This window comes from Pristis pectinata, chromosome 1 (genome assembly GCF_009764475.1).
Source record: "Pristis pectinata isolate sPriPec2 chromosome 1, sPriPec2.1.pri, whole genome shotgun sequence".
Taxonomy (NCBI): Eukaryota; Metazoa; Chordata; class Chondrichthyes; order Rhinopristiformes; family Pristidae; genus Pristis; species Pristis pectinata.
Window position 1 is genome coordinate 25,758,720 of NC_067405.1, and position 17,372 is coordinate 25,776,091.

Sequence of the window (17,372 nt, forward strand, 5' to 3'; positions counted from 1 at the left end):
ATAGGAACTTCCCTCATTCCTTCCATACAACTGAATAACATATTTGTGTTCATTTGAATGGCTTTGAAATTTTACTTGATGTTAAAATAATAATTTGTGATGAGTGTTTTGAGTGGAAACATGAGCCATCACCACATTTCAGTGAACCAGGTAAACCAGTGAACCAAGGAGAAGATCATGAATAATGGTGTGATCAGCAAGGATATGTTGATATTCTTGGGCATGTTGGGGACTTAAAATACTTTAAAGTGGATAAGTGCCCAGAACCAAATGGATTCTATCCCAAGGTACTGAGGAAGGCAAGGGGGAGAGAGGTGGGAGATTTCTGGGTCCTTGACAGACCTTTTCAGCCACAGGGGAAGTCCCAGAAGACTAGAGATAGCTAATGTTGTCCCTTTGTTTAAGAAGGACAACAGGAATAATCCCAGAAATTATAGGCCAGTGAGCCTTACATTAGTGGTGTGGAAACGATTGGAGAAGATTTTTAAGGACAGGATTTATTTGTTTTTCCCACTCCTTTCCATTTTCAATTGGGATCACTCTTTCTGTGACTCTCTGGTCTGCTCATCCCTCCCCGCCCATCCCTCCCTGATCCTTTTCACTTTCCCCTGCAACAGCGGGAGGTGGAACACCTGTCCCTACATCTCCTCCTGCACCACCATCCAGAGACTTAAGCAAGCCTTCCAGGTGAGGCAAAGATTCAAGTGTGCCTCCTCAAACCTCCTCTTCATTGGCAAGACCAAGCACAGACTAGGCTAACAGTTTCCAGAGCACCTGCACTCTGTCCACAGTATCTCCAGTACCTGGTTTCATGCCATTTCAACTCCTGTTTCCTTTCCCACACCAACCTGCCCATCCCCAGCCTTCTCCACCACCAGGGTGAGGCCCAAGACAAACTAGAAGAACAGCTCCTCATATTCCGCCTGGGTTGTCTACAATCCAGTGCCATGAACATGAATGGCATCGAATTTTCCAATTTCAGGTAACCCGTACCTCCTGTGTACCCTCACCCTCTCTTTCCAACCCACTTCCAGTCCTCCGATTTTTGTTTCCTTTTCCATAAACCTCCCCATCATCTATTTTCGTTCCCCTTTCCTCACCTCCGTTCTATCCATTGACTATTTACCCACCATATCCTCTCCCCCATTTAGTTCCATCTGCCCATCATCTCTCCCCTAATGGTTCCAATTATTACATTCCTTACATCAGATTCCAGCACTGATATCCTTTGTGTCCTGACTTGTCACCTTCCAGCCTCTGTTTCCACCTTCACCTTCCCCTCCCTCCATCTGGCTCCCTATGCCTTTTTTTTTTCCTTGTCTGCTTCCACCTATCACCTGAAAAACATGATGATGCTGGAGGGACTCAGCAAGCCAGGCAGCATCCGTGGAGAAAAGCAGGCTGTCAACACTTCGGGTCAGGACCCTTCTTCAGGAATGAAGATAGGAAAAGGGGAAGCTCAATATATAAGAGGTTCCAAGATAGAAAATGAGGTGCTGTTCCTCCAGTCCAAGCAGCTCCTCATTTTCCATCTTGGAATCTTGCAGCCTAACAGCATGAACATTGAATTCTCCCACTGTAGGTAATCCCCACAAAATCCTACCCCCACCGTGCTTCTTCACTTCTTCCCTTTCCTAGCCTCTTTTTCCCTCTCTCTCTTCTTGCCTTTCACCCATCCCCCTGCGGATCTCCTCCCCCGCACCTGCCTATCATTATCCCTTACCTGTGCCTACCTATCACCACCCTGTGCCCACCCCGGCTCCCCTCTTTTGTCCACCTATCACTGCTCTGTTTTTCCCTGCTATATATTGGGCTTTCCCTTTTCCTATCTTCAGTCCTGAAGAAGGGTCCTGACCGGAAGTGTTGACCGCCTGCTTTTCTCCATGGATGCTTGCCTGGCCTGCTGAGTTCCTCCAGCATCATCATGTTTTTCATCTAGATTCCAGCCTCTCCAGTCCTTTGTTTCTCCACCTACCTACCTGCTCCCTATCACCTACCTGCCTTTGCCTCCCAACTCCACTCTTCCCCCTCCCTGCATCTGGCTCCTTTTACCCAGCCCTCCTCAGTCCACTTATGGTTCGCATTATCTTCCTTCTCCGCTCTCAGTCCTGATGCAGGGTCTTGACCCAAAACAGTGAAAATATAGTTCCTCCACATATGCTGTTCCTCCAGCAGTTTGTTTTTTTCTGCTGCTTTGTAAAACTTTGGTTAGGCCACATTTGAAATAATGTGTGCGTTTCTGATTGCCACACTTTAGGAAAGATATGGATGCTTTGGAGATGGTACAGAAGAGGGTGCCCAGGATGTTGTCTGGATTGGAGTGTATTAGCTATAAGAAGTGCTTGGACAAACTTGGATTGCTTTCTCTGGAATGTTAGAGGCTGAAGGCCAACCTGATAGAAGTATATAAGATTATGAGAGGCACTGAAAGGGTAGATAGAGGCTTTTTCCCAGGGTGGAAATGTGAAATACTAAAGGGAGCAGGTTTAAGGTAAGAGGGAGGAAGTTTAAAGGAGATGTACAAGGCAAGTTTTTTTTAATGCAGAGTGCGGTAGGTGCCTGGAACACACTGCCAGAGGAGGTGGTAGAAGCAGATACAATAGCAACGTTTAAGAGGCATGTGGACAGACACATGAACAGGCAGGGATTAGAGGGATATGGACCATGTGCAGGTAGATGGGATTAATTAGATGGCATCATGGTTAGTGCAGACATAATTGGCCAAAGACCTTTTCCCTGTGCTGTGCTGATCTATATTCTGTGTTCCAGTGCAATTTTAACTTATGTGTATGTGGCAGTCAATTATACCCAAAGTAGGAACTCAATACAAATTGACAAGGAGCTACTATCTTAAATGAAGGGACTGTTTATTTAAGTGTGGTATCAAACCTTGGCCCTTACTCTGTTCAAATGGCTGCAAAATATCCAATATCATTTGATATTAGAAATTCTTACCATGTGCTGGCCAAGATTTATTCCTCAATTTTTAACAGAGACTGCAATTCATAATTAATTTCAGTGTCTTTGAGATAGTTCCCCTGGGACATGGAAGGTGATATATAAATACACATTTTTTTTTAAAGATTGTCATGGCATACATTAGCTAAGTAAAACTTCAAAATAATAAATATTAAAACAGATGACTGAATTGTCCTTTCCTGATTAGTGGATTTAAATTATACTGATTCACCAGCATCCTAACATGCAGTTCCAGTAAAATTTATCTTCATCTTACACATTTCACCAAAGGCATAGTGGAGGTTCTGAGCATGTATTTTTTGAATGGATTTTCAACTTTCTGCCCATAGCCAGCAGACCAATTCTTTTCTCAAGGTTAATTAAACAGAAGTTCAGATATTTTGCCTTGCAGAATTCTAATAAAAGGGGAGAAAAAGAATAAGTTATGCTAATGTAGGCCTTGGATTTTATTTATTTTTGATGTAAGGAGTTTCATGGAATATATGTATGTATGTATGTATGTGTATGTATATATATATATGTATATATATATATGTGTGTGTGTGTGTGTGTGTGTGTATGTGTGTGTGTGTGTATATATATGTATATATATATATATATATATATATATATACATATATATAGATGGCAGGTGATTCATTAAAACATGTCTAGGTTTGAAGGATATTTAAAACTTTTTTAATTCGATGAGGGAAGGACTTAAGCATTTGGAAATGTCAGATAATTTTGCTGTGCATTGCATTGCTTTTAAATGGGGATAAAAGTTAAACATTAAATGGAAGCTGAAGTAAACATTGAACTATTTTATTACTTTGTGCAGAGCAAAAGGAATTTTTAATCTATTCAAGAAATTCCGAGATCCGTGGAGTTGATATTGATAATCCATATTATAACTACATAACACCATTTACTGATCCGGATATCAGTCAAGTTAAAACCATTGATTTTGATGCATCAGAAGAACGAATTTACTGGTCTGATTTAAAGCCCCGATTTATAAAGCGAGCCTTCATAAATGGCACAGGAATAGAAACAGTGGTTTCAGCAGGTAAGACAAATTGAATGATGAAATGAAAACACAATCAAAATACTGACACTGTTGAAATACTTTTTAGTAAGAAGCCAGTCTTGAGTATGCATTTAGTTTATCCAGATACTTCCTGAGCTCAAATAGACATTGGTTTCACAACCAATTTGTGCAGAAATATTGGATTTAGAAAAGGCAATGATGGAGAGTTTTTTTCACTCATGGGATTTGGAGAATCTCAGGAAAGCCCAACCATTTTTATCCATCTCTAGCTGCCCTTGAGAAGGTGGTGGATCATTTCAAAGTCAACCTATTCATTTAGTATTACCTACTACTAAATTGGATGCCAAGTTTCCTAAAAGTTGAATGCTGCCAATTGGACACCATCAGTTAGGAAAATAAAATTATGCCCCTTTGATTGCCATCCAATGATGCCTGCAGGATGTGATGTTGGATTTGATCAAGGTTGATATCCATTTAATAGTGAGTTTAATGCCAAAGTTTATTGACATGAAACTGCTTGGGGGCAATGCCTTCATGAAAGGAAGCAGGATGAAAATTGTTGTAAGATATCTCCTGGTAAAATTTATTGGAATAGCAAAAGCAAAGTAGGAAACTTTTTTATGATTCAGACCTATCTCTGGCAAATGAGAAGACACTTGGTTATTTGCTTATGCTTCTTAAAAAGTTTTTGTAATCAATTGGAAATTAGTTAAAATACAATGTTGACAAAAATCTCAGTAACACCGCTCCATTGAAATCAGTGGTATTGACTATATAGCGGTGAATACAACAGGTGACCTTCAATCATGCATGCATTCAGCACTGGTAGCTCAGAGCTCACTGTCTCTTCCTTTATTTACTTAACCATTGATATGAAAATACAGTGAACAAGGGTAAATTAAATTGTGAATTCAATACAAATCAGATACAAATATATAGAGAAAATTATATGAAGAACTTAATATTTCCTATGTTAATTGACTAAGGGTAGAATTGAGATTGAACAATTTAGATTGTTCCCGTTTTGGGAGAGAGAGGTTAATTGGCTTTGCATTGTTATTGGGTAATTGATGTACAAATGAAGAAATTCAATGAAAGTTATGGAGAGATTAAGTTCAAAATCCTATTTTCATAAAAAAATTGAGGAGTCGATGCAGTGTGAATTAATGAAATATTACATTCAAGTGGCTTCACCTCATCTTTTTGATATAGTCCTTTTACAACCACATATCCCTTTAGTTTGTTGTCATTTTTAAGCAGTTATAATTCAGAACTAAATTAATTATTTTTCTTTATAGACTTGCCATATGCTCATGCAATTGCAGTGGACTGGGTTTCCAGAAACATATATTGGACAAGTTCAGATTTAGAAGAAGCTCAGATAAATGTTGCAAGATTAAATGGCTCCCTGCGGACTTCTATAATTCATGGACTTGATCACCCACAGTGTCTAGTAGTACACCCACTAAAAGGGTAAGTTTTTGTACAGTTCATCTTATCGCAGAGAGCAAAACAATATAAGAATTCAATTTTCTACCTGGGATAATTATTGCAACTTTATAATCAACTGAAGCACAATTCGATGCTTAAATTGTAGCTACAGTGTATTTGTAAATGAAAAAGACCATTTATATGACAGGATTTATATTTACAAATCAACTGTGTTGCAAGCATCAGCATCGAACGAGGAAGAAAGGAAAAAAACATTCACCTCCCAATATCAGGGTCAGAGATTTTAAGTAAAATGAAAATAGAAAATGTTTGAAAAACTCAGTAGGTTAATCAAATGCAGAGTGTTTCCAGTATTTTCTATTTTTATTTCATCTTATCTTAGATTTCCAGCATCAGTTGTTTTTTTTTATATATTTTCATTTACGGGGGATTTTAACAATTTGATTTCATCTGCAGACTGCTAAAGTGAGCATGAACCATTGTCTGGCAGCATAACCCAGCATTATCAAGAAAGGTTCATTGTGTAATAGCATTATGGGGAAGTGGGTTTGTACAGGTCTCGTGAGAAATAAATTGTTGTCCCTTGCAGAAAACAACAGGAATGTCCAATGGTTCAGACTCGCACCATCTAGTGCAAACTGCTTCGCCTCTGCATTTTTCCACATTTTACACCCATTCCCCCAATTCTATCTGTAAATTCTAGTGATGCTTTCCAGGCTGTGTGCAGCCTTTGCTGATATCTGCAGTGTAGTGAAATGTGTTTCATCTTGTCATATCTTAGCATATTACCCTCTTTATTTCTGTTAAAATTGAACAGGAATAGTCCCATAATCACACATCCCAGGAGGGCCTTCCACATCTGCCCACTCTTCAAGGGATGCTTCTTCTAACTCCTCATCTTTCTGGACACCTCTTCCCTCCCACCTCCATGAGACACCATGACTCTCTCCAGCTCTAATGGATCATGTCAGAATCCCTTTACCATTTCCACGTACTAGATGCCACATTCAACAACTCTTAATGTTGTCTTATCTTGCAATCCCACTGTATTCTGAAATCCTGTAGCTATCCTTACCTGTATATAACAAAAACCTTTCAGTGGTTAATTTGTAGTAGTCTTACATCAGCGCACAAGTCATACCAATATTCTACATAACCCAATTTTTCCCTTCTATGGTGTTACTGTAGCAACTTTCATGGGAAAATTTTCAGCTTTCATGGGAAAATAGAGTTGTAGAATCTATTCCCAGAATACCAGATTAATCATCGCAGAGCCCTCCCCTTGCTTCATGTACTGGATACTGGGAATCGTTCTCCACACAGTTGGGACACTGCACTGCTATACTGAAATGAAACGTCTCCATCAACTCTCTGTGAATGCCACCACAGGGGATTTGCAGCAAAGTAGTATTCTTTTGAATCATTGAAGAATACAAACATTTTCATTTCTTGAATTAATATTAGAATTGGTGCCGACAAACCCTTGATAGCACAAATATTTAAAGATAAATTGAGGCCAAAATATTATCGTTATATTTAGCGCAGTTATATTTAATGCTATTATTTTTCATTGTATAAGAAGGGTGAGGCATCAATTTCTTTTATTTATTCTGGGACACGGTTGTCTCTCTCAAGACTTTTATTTACTGCTGACTTCTGGTTACCCTTGACAGGTTGTGGTCCTTGGTGATGAATTGCTGTGGTCCATGTGTTGAAGCTGTTCCTACCGTGGGTTAGGGAATGCCAGAATATTGTTTCCAAAACTGTGAAAGCACAGTTGGGATATTGTATAACTTTGAGAGCAATATGATTGAAAATGTTTTTAGTTTCTGTCTTGCCAGCCAAAACTGTCCAGGTCTATTAAATGTTTTGGAATACAAATCCAAAGACAGCTCACCCAAAATAATTTTTTAATGTCTTAGAACTGCTTTTTAATTAATCTCATTCACAATGGCAAGTGATTAAATCCAATTGTCCCATAGAATCATCCACCAGAGATAATCTGGGAGGATTTGTTACAAAGCAACCCAAAAACACATCCTGGGCAAAAACTTGAAGCAGGGAGTTATAATAATGATATCTGCACTGATTGTGTTGCGAGTTTTAAATTTTAGGTTATGGATCCATTATTCCTCTGTTACAGGACACTCTACTGGATCGATGGAAACAATATCAGTTTAGCAAACCTGGATGGTAGCAACATCAAGAATCTTTTCATGAATCAAAGAGAACCTGTTGGTAATTCAAATATTTATTCTTTTGAAGCCTTTATTTATTCAATGCTTGAAAGTTCTAAAGCTGTAACTGTTTGTAGTATACATGTAAGAAATAAATGCATGATTGAATAATTACAACAACCAAGAATTACAGCAGGAAAGTAAAGGTGAGCGAGAGATTTTAAAATTTCAGTCTGGTAAATAGGAATCTTTTTCTGAAGGGCAATTTTTTTCCCCATGTTGGAGTCAAATTTCATGAACTGTTTATTTCAAAACACTCCTGTAACAACACTTCTAAACCAACAGTTTCCTTTTGTGCTGCAGTGTCAACTGTTTGATTTTTTTTTGCACATCAAACAATCATTTGTTTCTTTGACGAGGATGCAGATCTAGAGAATAACCATAAGGTAATGCATCTGGCTTGCCCATTAATTTGTAATTTCTATAAGTATATTAAATTTGCCAATGGTATAAACTTGAATGCAGCAGGTAATTCTATTCATCCATTTGCAACAATACAAAGAGACCTAGATAGCATGTGCAGATTGAACATAACTTGGATTAATTTAATATTGGTAGAACAGGTGAAAGCATGGAATGCTGGTTAAATAATATACTTTATTTAAAGAAAGGGATTTACTCTTGGTTGGTACCACTAAGTACACAAAACAATAATGAATATGAGTTTTATCTTTCATGCAGAATTCAGTTTTATCAAAGTTAATGGAACCGATTTGCAGATACAGGGTACTGCTCATAAATGTGGCATTCTTAAAAATAGATGCTGTTCTAGTAGGTAGAGGATTATTAGTTCCAGAATTATGGGAGAGGAGCTGATGTAGTTTTGTCAAGGTAGAGTTGACGATCGAATCCTAGGAAAAAGGAACAGAATTAGGACATTTGGTCCTTCGACACTACCCTACCATTTAATATGGTCATGGCTGATCTTGATTTTAATACCATTTTCCTGCTCTCTTACCATACTCCTTTTGTGTCTAGAGTATATACTAAGATTTTTTTTCTGAGGGACAAGCATTTTTTTCTCACCTTATGACCAATTCCATGAACTGCTTGCTCTGAAAACATCAGAAAACAGTAAACTGCAGTTTTTGTTCTATGTTTCTTTGATGCATACGTACACAGCTCTATGACAAAAGAAATATAAAAATTGTGAACTTTTATAAGAAATTTTGCAAAGATCTTAAAGCACTCAAGGCCACTGCAACGCATAATCCAAAACATAATAGTAGGTGAATAAAGTACCAATATAATTCAATCAAATATTTGTATTCACACAGACTTGTTGCTGTCAATTTAACAAAAAAAACACAGTAGAATTAGTTTGTGGAGGAAAGGTATTATTGGTGGTAATTCAATTCAAAAATAAATAACTTGGGTTTGCATTTTAATCTCATGCAGACAATCAGATCACTGGGCATCATTTCACAGGCAAAGACAGGTCTTAAAAACCCATGTTTATTTAATCCCAATACTCTGTTTGGTGGAGGAAACCTTCTCATTGTTTAATGCAATAGCACGATCAATGTGTTTAATCAGTTTTGGGAGAAATAAAAATTGATCACCTTAGGTCAAAGACTTTTCATCAGTTTTGATGAAGAACCCTCAACTTGAAACATTAACTTTGTACCTCCTTCTACAGATGCTGAATGTTCTGCTGAGTGTTTCCAGCATTTTATGCTTATTCCAACCTTTTTTCAGTCTGTGTAAATTTCTGCTCAGAACTATTCTTCATTTATTGTGTTGGCTGAGAAAACTTCCCACCTTGTGAAATTTCTGTCAGTGAATAAAAGTTAAAGAAGTTATGGACACAGTCAGCAAGTCTACGAGAAAAGCAGTTAACATCTGAGGTCAATGAACTGGTACTAGAACAGGAAAAGATTTAAGATACAAGTTTTTAAGCAAGTACAGTAGAGAAAAAGCAGGGAGGAGACAAAAGCACTAAGTATAGCCTCTAAGATAGAGTGGCAGGAAGAATGTTAAAGAAAAAAGTCATGGAAGGGAAAACATGGGAAATTTAAAGAAATAGATGTTTCCATCAAGATGTTTCCAACTTTTCCTTATTCCAATGACACTTCATTACCTGAAGAGTAGATGTTGTAGCAGCTGCACATTGTACACAACTTCATCAATTCTATTGACATTAAGAGAAACAAACTTCAAAACTGGAGTCTAGTTCACAAATGGAACAATATCCCATGTTTAGCACAACTTGTCCAAGGTTGAATGTATTTGTTTCCTTTCTCCACATATGCTGCCTGAACTGTTGACTATTTCCAGCATCATCTCTCGATTGCAAATTTGCAGTATACTCAGTATACGTTTCCCGATTAGTGTAGCTCAGATCATGTTTCTTTCTCCAGCAACCTGGCATCTTTACTTGTATCAACTAATTTATATTAACAAAATGTCACTGACCTGCATTACTCTAATTTAGGCTTCCTTTAATCAGTTCTACTTTCACAATTTTATTTGTCATTTTTTCATGCTTCTATATTGAGAAGAAGCTTACCACACCAGACAGATGGTACCAATTTAAAATGAAAAATTGAATTGCTCTATGGGGAGTTTTAATGGTAGACTGGTTTATTTGTTACTGATGTGGATAAGTAGTAAATAGCTGCAGCTTTATTGAACTAAAGAGGTGAGTCTCTCTGCTTGGTGTTCTTTTTCAGTGAGCAGGACCCTGAAAGAGGCACACTTACATGTTGTTAGTAATAATTGGCTGATTAGCTAATGGGCAGCAGGCAATAAAAAGAAACTGGTTTTAAGTGGTGTGGCTATTGTTGGAGTGGTTCAGTGTTGGGGGTGAGGAATTGAGGAATTGAGGAATTGAGGAATTGAGGCTTTTTGGCTGCCTCAATGAGCAAAGGCTGAGTAAGTGATCTAGGTGAGGGGAGTGTGAGCAGCTCTTTAAAAGAAAGGTTTCAGTGGGAAGGCACAGGTAAGATCTTTATTTTGTTGTCTGTAAATCCTTAGTCCTTGATTCAGCGTAGGCAGGATGACAGTGGAATGCTGCTCCTGTAAGATGTGGGATGTTAGGGAACCTCACACTCTCCTTGATGACTATATCTGCAGGAAGTGCACCCAGCTACAGTTCCTGACTGACCAGGTTGAGGAAATAGAGCTAGAATTGGATGTACTCAGGATCATCTGGGAAGCTGATAACCTTATAGATGAAACTTTTACTGAGGTGGTCACACACAGGGTACAGGCTTCAGATAGATGGGTGCCCACCTGGAGAAGTAAGTAGTTAGTGCGGGGTTCTCCTGTGGCCATACCCCTCAGCAACAAGTATACCCCTTTGGATACTGCTGGGGGGATGACATATCAGAGCACAGCAGCAGTAGCCAAGTCAGTGGCACTGTGGCTAGCTCAGCAGGGAAGAGTAAAGTCAGGCAGAGCAATAGTGATAGGAGACTCAATAGGGGGACAGACAGGAGATTTTGTGGCCATGGAAGACACACCAGGATACTGTGTTACCTTGCAGGTGCTAGGGTTGAGGATGTCTCCGAGTAGCTGCAGAATATCCTCAAGGAGGAGGGTGAGTAGCCAGAGGTTGTGGTGCATGATGGCACCAATGACATAGGTAGAAAGGGGGAAGAAGTCCTGTGTGGAGAGTATAAGGAGTTAGGAAAGACGCTGAAGAGCAGGACCTCCAAGGTAGTAATCTCTGGATTAATCTTGGTGCCATGTGCTAGTAAGGGCAGGAGTAGGATGATAGAACAGATGAGTGGCTGAGGAACTGGTGCAGGGTTTCAGTTTCTTGCATCATTGGAACCTCTTCTGGGGCAGGGATGACCTGTATGAGAAGGACGGGTTGCACCTCAACTGGAGGGGAACCAATGCCCTGGCTGGGAGGTTTGCTAGTGCTACTTGGGAGGGTTTAAACTAGTTTGGCAGGGGGATGGGAACCAGAGCACTGGGTCAGAAAGTGGAGGGATTGAGAGAAAGGTGGATGTCAGGGCCAGTAAAAACAGGCAGGAACAAAGTAATAGACACGATGGGACGGACAGTTTGAAGTGTGTGTATTTGAATGCTAGAAGTATTATGGGTAAGGGCGATGAACTTAGAGCATGGATCAGTACATGCATTATGATGTTGTGGCCATAACAGACTTGAGAGAGAGGAATGGGTGCTTAATGCTTCAGGATTTTGATCTTTTAGATAAGATGGAGAGGCAGTAAGAGGGGTGGGGTTGGAAGGGAGTTGCATGACTAATTGAGGACAATATCACAGCTGCACTAAGGGGACATAATGGAGGGCACGTCCACTGTGTCTATATGGGTAGAACTCAAAAATAAGAAGGGTCCAATCATTCTGATGGGATTATACTGCCGATCCCCCAATAGCCACCAGGACATTGAGGAACAGATGTGCAGGCAGATTAGGGAAAGGTGTAAAAATTAATAAGGTTGTTGTTGTGGGGAACTTCAATTTCCCTAATATAAACTGGGACCTGTTTTAAGACCAGGCAGAATTTTAGGTGCATCCAGGAGGGTTTCTTAAAATCAATATGTAGATAGTCCAATGAGAGGAGGGGCTGTACTGGACCTGGTGTTGGGTAATGAGCCTGGCCAGGTGACTCTCCCTTCAGTGGGAGAACAGTTAGGGAACAGTGACCACAACTCAAGTTTTAAGATAGCTATAGATGAGGATAAGTATGGACCTTGTGGGATAGCATTAAATTGGAGCAGGGCAAATTATGAGAGCACGAGAGAGAATTAATTGGGAACAACTGTCTTTGGGCAAGTCCATACCTGACATGTAGAGGGTGTTTAAAGACCAACTGCACAGAGTACAGGATGGCTCTGTTCCAATAAAAAGGAAGGACAAGGATAGTAAGGTAAGAGAACCTTGTATGTCGAGAGAGGTCGTGAAGTTAGTCAAGGGAAAAAAAGTATGTAAAGCTTAGGAAGCTAGGATCAAATGGAGTACTTGAGGACTATAAAGAAGCCAGGATGGAACTCAAGAAGGGAATTGGGGAAAGCCAGGAGATGCTATGAAAGGTCCTTGGCAAGTAGGATTAAAGAGAACACAAGGTATTCTATACATACACCAAGAGCAAGAGGATAATGAGGGAGAGGGTAGGACAACTTGAGGATGAAGGAGAGAACATGTGCTTGGAGGTGGAGGATGTGGAAGAGGTCTTCAGTGAGTACTTTGCATCAGTACTCTTCAAGCAGAAGGACATGCAGCATAGGGAGATCAGTGTGAAGCATGCTGAAGTACTGGGGCATTTCAAGGTAGAGTAGGTAGCGTTGGGTTTCTTAAAGAACATTAAGGTGGATGCGTACCCAAAGCCTGATGGGATGTACCCAGGTTATTAAGAGAGTGGCAAGAGATGAGATTGCTGGGGCCTTGACAAATATTTACACCTCTCTAGCCACAGGTGAGGTCCCGGAGGACTAGTGAGTAGTTAATCTTCCATTATTCAAGAAGGGAAACAAGGATAATCCTAGTAACTATGGACCGGTGAGTCTTACATCAATGGTAGGGAAGTTACTGGAGAGGACTATTCTTGGGGATAGGATTTGAGCATTTGGAAAACCATAATCTATTTGGGGTCAGTCAGCATGGCTTTATGCTGTGGATCTCCTCTACATGGATTTTAGTAAGGTGTTTGACAAGATCCCTCATGGGAGGCTCACCCAGAAGATTAATATGCATGGGTTCCACGGTGAATTGGCCGTAGAAGATGGAGGATGGTGGTTGATGGGGCTTATTCTATCTGGAGGTCTGACTAGTGATGACTCTCAGATCTGTACTGGGCCCTCTGCTGTTTGTGATGTATATAAATGACCAGGATGAAAATGTACATGGGTGGGTTACTAAATTTGCAGATGGTACGAAGATTGGTGTTGTGAATAGAGTAGAAGACTGGCAAAGCATGCAGTGGTATATAGATCAATTGCAGATATGGGTGGAAAAATGGCAGATGGAGTTCAGCCCTGCCAAATGTGAAGTGTTGATCCTTAGGAGATCAAATATAAAGAGATACTACACTGTTATTGGCTGGACCCTTAATAGTGTTGATGAGCAAAGGGATCTCTGGGTCCAAGTTCATTGCTCCCTGAAAGTGGCTACACAGGTTGATAGGGTGGTAAAGAAGGCATATGGCATGCTTGTTTTCATTAGTTGATGCACTGAGTTCAAGAGTCAGGAAGTTATGCTGCAGTTTCATAAAACTTCAGTTAGGCCGCATCTGGAGTATTGCATTCAGTGTGCAGTTTTGGGGCCCTTAGGAAGGATGTACTGATGTTGGAGAGGGTTCAGAAAAGATTTATGAGGATGACTCCTAGAATGAAAGGGCTTACTTTTGATGAGTGTTTGTCAGCTCTTGGACTGTACTCACTGGAGTACGGAAGAATGAGAGGGGACCTCAGAAACATTTTAGAATGTTGAAAGGACTGGACAGGGTAGATGTGGTTAAGCTGTTTCCCTTGGTGGGTGAGTCCAGGACTAGAGGGCACAATCTTAGGATTAGAGGGTACTGGTTTAAAACAGAAATGAGGAGACATTTCTTTAGCCAGAGGGTAGTGAAATTATGGAATTCTTTGCCACGTACAGCTGTGGAGGCCCAATCATTGGAGGCATTTAAGGAGGAAATAGATAGTTATCCAATTAGTCAAGGGATATGGGGATAAGGCCGAAAATTGGGGCTAGATAGGAATAGTTTTAGTTTAGCTCATGGAGCAGACTCTGGGCTGAATGTCCTACTTCTGCTCCTTTGTCTTGTGATCTTGTGATTCAGTTCTGGTTGCCCCATTGTCAGAAGGATGTGGTGGCTTTGGAGAGGGTGCAGAAGAGGTTTACTAAGGTGTTGCCTGGATTAGAGGGCATGTGCTATGAGGATAGGTTGGACAAACTTTGGTTGCTCTCTCTGGAGCAGTTGAGGGGAGATGTGATAGAAGTTTAAGGTTGAGAGGAATAGATAGAGGAGACAGTGAGTATATTTTCCCCAGGGTTGAAATGTCTAATACCAGAGGGCATGCATTTAAGGCAAGTTCCTGTGCTGTACTGTTCTATGTTCCATGTTTATTTTATTTAAACAACCTCGTGCTGGATTCATTCAAAAGTGGCTGAACAGAACTATAACCATCAGTTACACAATACATCGCAAAAAAGGAGAAAAAACATCATATGACAATGTAGAAAAATCAAGACCTACAAATTCTGCCTATGTTTGAATATCAACACGAGATTTAGTATGCACTTTGACACTGACACTAACACTAACACAGGCAGAAAGTCTGGCAGATGGAACTACCATGCAGTAACACATCCAGTCCTCAGTTTGACAATTGACATTGCTGATATGTGTTGCTGCTTGTATTCAAGCATATAAATCACAATCTAAATTCTGTTTTACTCAGTATATTACTGGGTAAATTTCAGTTTGTTCCATGTGTTGTAGCTCTGCAATACTTTTTCGAGTAAATCTAGAGGAGACTCATAGGATGGAAGGTGAGGACCAGTGGAATTCTATCTTTGCTCTGTCCAGGATGAGAGGGCCTGAGAGCAGAGGTGTAGGAGGTGTGATCAAGGACTCTGTCAGATATGGTAGAAAGAACCCACAGTTCAGGAAGGAGAGGGATATCTCAGTGGAAAGTCTTGTCACCTGAGCAACTGTGCTGGAGACAGAGCATCTGGGAGAATGGCATATTTTCACAGAATGAAGAGTGGCAGGAAGTACTATTGAGATAGCTGTGTGACTCTGTAGGCTTGGAATGAATACTAGTCACCAACCTATCCTCTGAAATGGAAGGATCCAGAAAGAGAATGGGAGAGTCAGATGATAACAATGGGATAGAAATTGGCTGCAAAAAATGACATTTTTGAGTTCTGTGTGAGTGTAGGAAGCAAAACCAATGAAGGTATTTATGTACTGGGGAAAAAGTTGAGGGAGTGGACCCAAGTAGGCCTTAATCAAAGACTGTTCCACATATCCCACGAAAACACAGGCCTGGCTTTGATCAATGTGTGTTCTTGAAGCTACATCTTAGTGAGAAGAAAAATAGTGCAAACAAACTTATAGTTCTTCACCTCTTTCAGGGCAGGCACAGTACTGCAACGGTTAGTGTAACTCTATTATAGTGCCAGCAAACTGGTTTCAATTCCAGCTGTTGTCTGTAAGGTGTTTGTATGTTCTCCCTGCACCTGTGTGGGTTTACTTCCACATTCCAAAGACCTACAGGTTAGGAGCTGTGGGCATGCTATGTTGGTGCCAGAAGCATGGCAACACTTGCAGGCTGCTCCCAGAACACTCTACACAAAAGATGCATTTCACTGTTTTGATGTACATGTGACTAATAAAGAGATCTACTTAGACAACATTCTAATTCCTTGCAGCATAGTTCTGTTTATAACAGTGCACTTTAACTGTTATAAACCCTCTGACCTTCATCACTTTTGGATTATCTTTCATCTGTGTTGAACACTACAGTGAGGGGAGGAGGTGGAGTTAAGGTCTCCTTTCAATTAGGGTCACAGGACGATACAGAATGAAATGGGCCCTTTAGCCCAACTGATCTATGCTGACCAAGATTCCCATCTAAGCTCATCTTGTTTGACCACATTTGGCCAATATCCCTGTCCATGTACCTATCCAAATACCTTTTTAAATGTTGTTAATGTACCTGCTTCAACCATTTCCTCTGGCAGCTGATTCCATATACTGACCACCCTCTGGGTGGAAAAAGTTGCCTCTTGGGTTCCTATTAAATCTCCCTTCTCTCACCCTAAACTTATGTCCTTTAGTCCTTGATTCCCCAACCCTGAGGGACAAAGCTTGTACCATTTCCACTATGTATAATTTTAATTAAGATTTGAGGATGTTGTCGGGACTAGAGGGTCTGAGTTTTAGGGGGGAAGTTGGCCAGACTAGGTCTTTCCTCCTTGGATTGCAGGAAAATTGGAGGTGATCTTAGAGGTTTGTAAAATCATGAGGGCCATAGAGTTGGTATTGGTTTATTATTGTCACTTGTACTGAGGTACAGTGGAACAACTTGTCTTGCATACTGATTGTACGGGTCAATTCATTACACAGTGCAGTTACATTGAGTTAGTACAGAGAGGTAGTACAGGTAAAAACAATAACAGTATAAAGTGTCACAGCTACAGAGAAAGTGCAGTGCAATAAGGTGCAAGGTCACAACAAGGTAGATCGTGAGGTCAGAGTCCATCTCATCGTCTAAGGAGTCTATCTCGTGGATGGTAGCAGTCTTTTCCCCAGGGTAGGGGAGTCCAAAACTAAGGAGCATAGACTTAGGGTGAGAGGGGAAAGATTTAAAAGGACTTGAAGGCCAACTTTTTCCACACAGAGGGTGATGAGTATATGATATAAGCTGCCAGAGGAAGTAGTTGAGGCAGGTACAATAGTATCATTTAAGAAGCACTTGGATAGGTACATGCGGGGTCAGGGCTTAGAGGGATATAGGCCAAATGCAGGAAATTGGGACTAGATGGGTGGGTAGCATAGACCCGTTGGGCCGAAGTGCTTGTATCTGTGCTGTATTGCTCTCTGACTCTGATTCTAATATAAAAACATCACCCTCTATATTAATTAGTATATTTTGTATTTGTGTGTTTCATTCTCATACAAGCAGCTTTGGAACAGACAATTTTTGTTTGATAAATATAAACAAATAATGCTGGAATTTTTACAAGCAATATCA

At 40.2% G+C, this 17,372-nt stretch overlaps 1 protein-coding gene across 1 annotated transcript in view; it reads left to right on the forward strand.

Moving 5' to 3' along the window:
• The window catches only part of LOC127583300 (low-density lipoprotein receptor-related protein 1-like), a 1,307,163-nt gene that overhangs the window by 895,685 nt on the left and 394,106 nt on the right, over window positions 1-17,372 (forward strand). The window contains exons 29-31 of the mRNA XM_052039177.1: window positions 3,800-4,027; window positions 5,308-5,482; window positions 7,605-7,699. Coding sequence (XP_051895137.1) covers window positions 3,800-4,027; window positions 5,308-5,482; window positions 7,605-7,699 — 498 coding nt within the window. The remainder of the gene's footprint in view (window positions 1-3,799; window positions 4,028-5,307; window positions 5,483-7,604; window positions 7,700-17,372) is intronic.